We start from the raw sequence: 8507 nt of genomic DNA, 5'->3' as shown, positions 1-8507 counted from the left end.
CATTTCTCAAGACTTGCTCAAGTTGTTGTCTCCCAAATTCACTCAATTCCAGTGTTGCCAATGTTTTACAAAGTACATTTTCTATGATTCTGCCACCAGAAGGACATTGTATGCCTGTACATTGTATAGTAGTAACAATAATAACATAAGTAAAACCAATAAATTATAAACGTATAGATGTTCTATTGGCACAGCGTCTAATTCTACCACAGAATCACCATTACTGAACCTGCTACCATCCAAGTATTCAGGAAAATTTACATCTGAATGTTTCGCTCATTTTCATCAAGTAAACTTGATATGATTCTACCATCAGAAGGACATTCTGTGCCTTGACTAAATACGTAAAAAGTAATAATAAGTAATAAAACTATGAATGTTATATTGGCACAGCGTTTACCTCTGTGACAGAACCGCTATTTCTCAAGACTTGCTCAAGTTGTTGTCTCCCAAATTCACTCAAGTGTTGCCAATGTTTTACAAAGTAAGTTTGCTATGATTCTGCCAAAAGAAGGACATTGTATGCCTGTACATTGTATCGTAATAAGTAACAATAATAACAAAAGTAATAAAAGCAATAAAATACAAACGTTCTATTGGCACAGCGTCTACTTCTACCACAGAATCACCATCTCTAAACCTGCTACCATCCAAATATTTAGGAAAATTTACGTCTGAATGTTTCCCTTATTTTTATCAAGTAAACTCGATATGATTCTACCATCAGAAGGACATGGTGTGTCTTGACTAATTGAGTTGACAAATGTTACTTATGGAAACAAGCGTGACTACCATTGTACAGAACTGCTTCGTTCCATTCAGTATTTCTACTTTGTAGATTCAACTTTTGGAAAAAATGTTGATCTAAAACAATGCTATAATTGCCGGTCTTAGGTTGTACTACAGCAGCTATACAGCAGTGGTGAGAATCTCGGCACTCGCCTATGGACGTTCTGAAAAACAAAAAGTTAGAATTATCAGGGATGAGCTGTGGAATGATTTAGTAAAGACTTGGTTTGTAACAGGAGCAATGATGGTCTGCCGCTTATTCTGATCGGTCCTTAAGCTGTGCTGTGTTTACTGGGTGGAAGGGTTTCAGAAAATAGTGAGGATACAATAAGTACCTGGAGCAGCCTGGCATATGAAGCAAAACGTCTTGTGGCATTCTTCGTCGTTCCACTTGTCTTTCTCGTTTTTAAGTCCGGAGTAAACGACGCAATCTTGGTTGTCCTCAAGGTTGTCCGGTCGTCCCTGCCCCCAGGAGTTGTACGGCCCAAGTGCAGACCCGTCCACCCACTCAAACGTTCCCTCTTCGTTCTGATCGTGCAGGCCGAACCAGAAGGGACAATCGTCGCGCAAGGAGTTGTACAGGGAGATGAGGAAGGCGTTGGTGTCAGCGTCTCGGGGCATGGCGAGGGTGCCGCCGTCTGCACGACAGGTCGCGGCCGCATCGCTGAAGGACTTGGGTGTGTTGAAGGCCTTGTAGCAGATTTCACGCCAGATTATGTAACCTTCGGGACAAGATGCTGGAAAAGAAGGTTTATATTAGCAACATATCATAGATGGGTCATATTGATATCATTATATACATGCAATAAATCTACCCCCGGGGATGAATTCGATAAAATTTGTACTACCCCCCCCCCTCACACATGTAATGAAATAGTGACCTGCATTACCTGTTTTTAAACAAATGACGTTTTCAAATAGACCAACATCAAGGGAAAACATAACAGATTAAAACGCAATTTACATTTACGCAAAGTCTTCTCAATCACGTGAAGACGCTGCTCCAAAGTGGCGGTTCGGTTTAACTCGTTGATCAGGTCACGCTTCAAGGCGTCAACAGTGGCGGACAGTTGACGCATGTTGTCTTGGTCGCGTTTCAATTCGTCAAAAGCCGTCGACAATTGCAATATTTCCTACAAAGGTATATACGTACTTCAGAATACCAAACGTAAGAAGCAAACTTACGAAAAACTGCAGAAAATTCTTTCTTGTCACCGGGTACAAAACCAATATCAGATAGTAAAGGACTTATAGGCATGCCAATAAGTGCATAAGTAAGGGCCTGGAGGACGTCCTCTCGTCCTCCAGAGGACGTGATAACGCATTGCTATCCTCTCGAGAGGATATCGGCCACAGCGCACGTATTATTGGCCATGGACAGCGCACCACGTGATTGCACCGCGTAACCAGGCACCGACTGGACGCTTTGGTGTTTGCTATACCCAGTATATACGCACGCATTTTGGTTAAATAGTCCGAAATCTGCAATTTTTGAGGTGGTGAAGATCGAGCAATTCACCTTCAGAGTGTGGACAGCTATTTGGACAAGTTCTGGGCAGTTTGTTCTCAGGTAAGGATGCCAAAACGTCATATAAACTTACGTAAACATACGGTCGGTGGGGAGGGGTATGGGTCTACAACCGTGGCTTTTTGCTGTTTGGGGGTAGGAAGTTTGTAATTTCTTTCTTCTTGTTGTGTATCGGAGTTCTGGTGGTCCAACGTCAATTTATTTTTTTTTAGACCGGAGCCTGTATCAAATATAAAGCCGAGGCGAACTGCCCCCCTCCCCCATGATCGCGACCCACATGGGTTTGCGGAAAAACCGATCCAGTCCAACAGGCGGAAAACCTACCCGGTCTGAGAAAAAGGTCTGCTTGGGGTCTAGGCCTGCTTTTATAGTCCAAATAACCACTATTCAAGAAACTTCACTGTGTTGAGACAACAGATATCACCTGAAGGTGTGGCCAAACACGTAAATTTGTCCATGCGCCCTTATTAGCTACTTCTAGTAGCTAGTACTAGTAACTGGACGGTGGTACCGCTGGACATCCCACTCGACAAAATCTCTGACTTGGAGTTTAAATTGCACCTCCATTATGACATGCTGTCTGGAAAATTGTTTTGTCACATGGATCTGACGTCATTCGAACAGAACATGACTTTAATTTGTGGCATTTTGGTCTACGCTGATTGGTCGATTGATGAGAAGTTTATTGAAAATCCATGTCCAAAGGCTAATTGCAAGTTACAAACCTAAAAGAACTTTGAAACAGAGTATAGAATAACTTCAAAATGTACACAATGAAATCTAATATATATGTCTAAAACTATGTCTGAAGGGTTTATGACTTCTCTTCTGTAAACCATGGAAGACCTAATGTCCCACCTTTTCTAATGTGGTTAAAAGAAGAAGAGTTTTTTGTTTGTCTGTAAGTTTTGGGAAATTGGGATAAATTGTAGAGGTAACCGGTTCGAATAGTCAACTCATGAAGGGTTACTAGTAATGCCCGGCCCAAGGTGTACCAGTATATGGTGAGATAATCTCTGGTCAACCACCAAAAAAAACACCAAGTGAGCGTATTGTGAACGACGTGTTATGAGGTGGTTATCGCACCTGACCAGAGATTACTAGTGTATCACTAGTACTATATACACCAAGGATAAGGCAGGACATTAATGTAATCATCATATATAGATTCAACTGACACAGTGATTTCACACCGTGGATTTGACACAAATTCATAAAATTCCTCCTTTGCCACAAAAACCTCTGTTACTTGAAACAAGATGGCATGGACAGAAAAATGGACCATTCACTGTAATCATCTGTATCGGTATAGCAGCGGGATAACCGCCATTCGGCGTGTGCACACTAGCTAATTATAACTCAGCTTCTTCTGTCCAATTGCTAATTGCCAAAAAAAAAAGAAAGCTCATTATTGAACTTCAGCCACCAAATTCCATCCACATTTTCAGAAAAAAAAAGAAAATTCCAGAATAATTGAAAAATAATGTTTGTCTTCCACCGACTCCACAAAGAACTCAAATATAACTACATGTTGTATTATAAGATTCATAGTCCCCATTCATATACCTAGAATGCATACTAGTAACCGGTTGAAGTCAGTCAGGGAAATAAGCTGGTCAAAACCCCATGCTCAGTGTACACTTGGGACGACCTCAGCTCCCCTATTCTATCTCCTGAGAAGAACGTCGCCTGGTCTCTGGCCAATATGTAAACCTTTACTGCAGATTTTTCTTGCAGCACATTGTGATATAATTACACACGTTTATGATCTTCGTCAAGCAAGAAGACAACTGCCCGGTAGTACCTGTTGACTTAGCAGCTGGATTTCCTAGACCTACGAATGTAGTCTTTCGTCCCATTCTCCTTGAATATAGCCTTGAGTTTCCCAATGTATGAATCCACCCACACACACACACACAATGTCCACCACACACACACACATATATACTACTCACTGTACATACTGACACACACACACACACACACACTACTGTACACACACACACGCACACATACTATTGTACACACACACACACATACTACTGTACATACACACACACACACATACTACTGTACATACACACACACATACTGTACACACACACGCACACATTATACTACTGTACACACACACACACACACACTACTGTACACACACACACACACACACACACACACACACACACACACACACACACACACACACACACACACTACTGTACATATAGAAATCCAGTATAGACCTTCTCTACTCTGCTACAGAGCAACATTGTAGCAAGGTTTGTCAAAATTGAAGATTCCACTATGATTTTGACTGTAGTGGTATCTGCCAAGGGATTTATTTGTTGCATATCTTAAGGAAGATCAGGCTGATAAATTGCTGCACTTAAATTTCCTTACTCCTATATAGAGAGGGGGGAGTAAATGAAGGCTACTGTTACACATTTACAATCACATCAACGTTTGCAAAATCTTCACCACGGGTCATGGAAAAGCATCAGATTCAGACATACTTTTGAGTTGCATACAACTTGTTCCCTCACAAGTCATATTTTCCAGTTTAAAATACTAAGTGTAATACATTTAGTGTTAATTTGTTTAGCCTAGTATTAAAGAATGCTGCAACATGGAGAATTAATATAAAATGTAACATAATAATAATGTTGTACAATGCCATCATCTATATTCTATGTTTTGAGCCACATTAATTATTATATATAACTCCACAACCGTCACACCTATAGCTAGCTTGTTAAGTGCAAAATAGATCCAGTCAGTATTTTAACCCCCTTGATTGCCATAAGGAAGATGATGACAGACTGTCATCAGTCATGAAAACATTGTTTGAGGTACCAGTTCATGTGCCTTCTTGTAACTGTCCTTCAATTTGTTTATTCCAATGTGCTGATTGATGTAAACATAATTCATGGATCATCAAGTGATCATTAGTTACATGTACTAGGTTTTTTATCACTATATATCATCTCCTTGCATGACAGAATTACATGTGCATGATATTATTATTACTCTGTTTTGATTGTAGAAACTGAAACTCATGATTAGCCCCACTGTCTGAAATCTTAGATTTTCATATTCAAAACATTGTCTGCCAGTGCATGTACTAGTCATTGAAGTAGGCGAGTGAAAAAATACAATGAAACAGGCCTAGCCTATATATCTTAGTTTTCTTACAACAACTTACTTGTACCATAGGAGCAACAGAGTCAACACATTACATACTAGACTAGTTTGTATCTAAACTGTGAGCCAGGAAGTTGTTTTTTTTTCACAAGAATTGACAGTACTGGTATCTTAAGTAATTATAATGTTTGTTCAGGTTGATTTTGATGCCAGGTTTATGTTTAACTCTAAGTACAAGAAGCTTGAAGCTGGTGCATGATTTGACATTCTTGACCCTCTTCCTGTCACAGGTGCCAGAAGTCAACATGCAGCTGAGCTGTGGATACCAGAAAGCAGACCACACTGGGCCACCTCAAAGTCCTGGCTAGCTACATGTAGGAACTGAGCTTTGAGAAAACAATGGCAATGAAAATTTGTGGAAACAAATGCAATTTATAGCACTGTCACAGGTGTGGATTATTGTCTTATGACTACTGTATGTGATCACATATTATTTCCCAAGAACTACTGATACTTGTAACCTTAAGCCAGCATTTTCATTGTCAGTTTTTGTATGAATATGAGCAGATTAAGACATTCTTCATACGTACATGTGTTGAGCGTGCCTTCTTACAGTTATTGTTATATATTCAATTATAGAAGGGGAAACATGTGCCATGTGACTTTGTACCCCTAAACGTTCCACCGAGATAGGTAATATTACTACAAAAATTATATAACATTCTGAATTAAGATGAACTAGTGTTTATTCCATCTATAATTGATAATGGTAGCTATTTGTGCAAACTTCTCTGATTGGAAAGTGCCTCACTGTCAGGTTCATGAGTTTTCTCGGAGAACACTACTCTCCTACTGCATGCATGTTTTGTGGACTCAATGTGTGGCTTGTGCCACAGAAAGTTGCCCTTCTGTACGTGTCCCCTACGCTATGAAAAAATCTGGCGAGAGCCCTGTATTCTACTTGTTCTCCATTAAAGGAGTACTAACCTCCAGAAGGAGGTGCTATATTTCGACAGGCATTTATTTTTGGAAGTGAAAAATGCATATTATTTTACAGTATACAATTAAATGTCCATTTTGCGCGCAAGTCTTGAAACGCATCGAATCCAGGACAAACTCTCCAAATACCCTCAAAACTATCCCAGAATACACCACGCTACCCCATTGGTGTCTATGTTTTAAACAAAAAGTGACGTTACAGACTTCATTTCGGGGGCGATAAGAAAAATTCGTACCGTTTTGTGTTCTTTGGTATCTTACCAACCATTGTCCTTCTTGGTGTCCTTATCGCCCCTCATTTATGCCGCAAATATTGACGATGAAAAAAACGGCGTAATCTAGTTATCCTTTCCATAAGTGGCGTAATCTAATTATCTGTTCAAGTAATACTTACATGCAAATAAGTTGAGAAAATCAAAACACGCAGGATGAAACTGGCTCCCACTGTATTCGACATCCTGATATTATAATATCCAAGCCACAGGTCAAGCAAAGTAAAGCAAGTAATTTCTCAATAATCAGCTTGTTAGTGTGCTTGTCTCCTATCATTTTCGCCAAAAAATGTGTATGTTGACCTGAAGTGTATGGGTATTGCGCAAGCCAGAGTTCCCGGATGTATCAATTGTGGTTCAGCATGGGGAAAAATGATATTAATATCACTTTACAAACATGCGCCGCGCAAGTCGTACAAGCAAAATTATGTAAAAAGTCGGCTAGTTATGTATTCATTGTAGCATGATGTATCGGAAAATAGCACTTCCTTCTGGAGGTTAGTACTCCTTTAAACACATGGAAAAACCATATGAAACAATAGGAGTGAGTGAATATACCATCAACATTACCAGAAAGTGGTTAGGTCATTTTACCTAAAAATCAGCTGACATACCTACATATGTCAAATGTATTATCTTATCAACACTTTTTTAAAAACTAAATATACAAATGTACAAAATGTATGTAATAGCCTTCTTCTAGTTGGGCAAGATAGCTGACTAGTTACAATGGTGCCTGCTATCCTCTGTTCTCACTTGCCCTGAGAGCAAGTCTTGTGCAGAAATCTTGTTGAAGCAAGTGCTTGATGACTTCCACTGTTCGCACACAGCTTCATGTTGTGAATGCTTTCCTCAAAGGCGAAGTCTGCCCGGTACTCCTTTANACACTTTTTTAAAAACTAAATATACAAATGTACAAAATGTATGTAATAGCCTTCTTCTAGTTGGGCAAGATAGCTGACTAGTTACAATGGTGCCTGCTATCCTCTGTTCTCACTTGCCCTGAGAGCAAGTCTTGTGCAGAAATCTTGTTGAAGCAAGTGCTTGATGACTTCCACTGTTCGCACACAGCTTCATGTTGTGAATGCTTTCCTCAAAGGCGAAGTCTGCCCGGTACTCCTTTAAGTTTATGGCCCTGGAGAAAAATAGAATGTACATATCTATTGTTACTAAGAATTAGCTTCTAAATTCACAAGAATTGTGAAATTAGAAAAAAAAGAATTGTGATGCAATGCATGTATTAATATTCTCAACTTGCCAGTTATCAAATATCATGCACAATTTGTTTAATGTTAAGTATGATCAAGGACATTCTATAGTATACAATATCCTTGGTTTGATGTTAAAAGTTTTGATCATAACCAATGTTTAAATTACCCTATACATCATTTCGTGTTGCAGTTACCTCTCGGGTATGAACTTGTAAATGAATAATATAAACTTAACGTAAATTGCATCTCAAAGATGACAAATTATGGAGACAATTTATAGCATTTGAAAATCAGGAAAACTTGAGTATACTAGTATTCTACTTTTTAGATAATGAATCTTTATACAAAATCAGTGATTTACCACTAGAATTACAATTACGTTTGCTACCTTGGCTATGTATAACTAATAGATTATTTGCCAAACCTGTTTATGTTACAGTAATTACAGCTACCAGCACTGTACCTGTATGTCTGCCCTCCCCCTTCACATGACAGGCAGAATGTTATTCAAGGTGCATTGTGAAAATTTCATAGTGTATCCGAAATATTCTGGCGCATTTGATTCTA

At 39.1% G+C, this 8507-nt stretch overlaps 1 protein-coding gene across 2 annotated transcripts; it reads right to left on the bottom strand.

The window, feature by feature from the left end:
• Window positions 1-361: 361 nt before the first annotated feature.
• LOC109475098 (alpha-N-acetylgalactosamine-specific lectin-like) lies at window positions 362-7596 on the bottom strand. Of its 2 annotated transcripts, XM_019775635.1 has the most exons (4): window positions 7458-7596; window positions 1754-1922; window positions 1125-1526; window positions 362-953 (listed from the first exon to the last, which is right to left on the bottom strand). In XM_019775635.1, exons 2-4 carry the CDS (start codon window positions 1866-1868, stop codon window positions 943-945), a joined length of 528 nt encoding a protein of 175 aa, XP_019631194.1. In that variant the 5' UTR covers window positions 1869-1922; window positions 7458-7596; the 3' UTR covers window positions 362-942. The 2 variants fall into 2 exon arrangements, with proteins under 2 accessions (XP_019631194.1, XP_019631195.1); XM_019775636.1 differs by lacking the exons at window positions 1754-1922; window positions 7458-7596 and adding an exon at window positions 1975-2065.
• Window positions 7597-8507: the final 911 nt, after the last annotated feature.

The sequence above is a fragment of the Branchiostoma belcheri genome, unplaced genomic scaffold (assembly GCF_001625305.1).
Source record: "Branchiostoma belcheri isolate BF01 breed outbred unplaced genomic scaffold, Haploidv18h27 scaffold327, whole genome shotgun sequence".
Taxonomy (NCBI): Eukaryota; Metazoa; Chordata; class Leptocardii; order Amphioxiformes; family Branchiostomatidae; genus Branchiostoma; species Branchiostoma belcheri.
The sequence above is the reverse complement of the archived record's forward strand: the minus strand, read 5'-3'. Positions and strand labels throughout refer to the sequence as shown.

What these genes read in the sequence shown, in the direction of transcription:
- LOC109475098 (XM_019775635.1), bottom strand. Translation starts at nt 1,868, where the DNA reads ATGCGTCAACTGTCCGCCACTGTTGACGCCTTGAAGCGTGACCTGATC. An exon ending in TGAGAAGACTTTGCGTAAAT is followed by an intron (nt 1,527 to 1,753) that starts GTAAATTGCGTT and finishes CTTCTTTTCCAG; the next exon opens with CATCTTGTCCCGAAGGTTAC.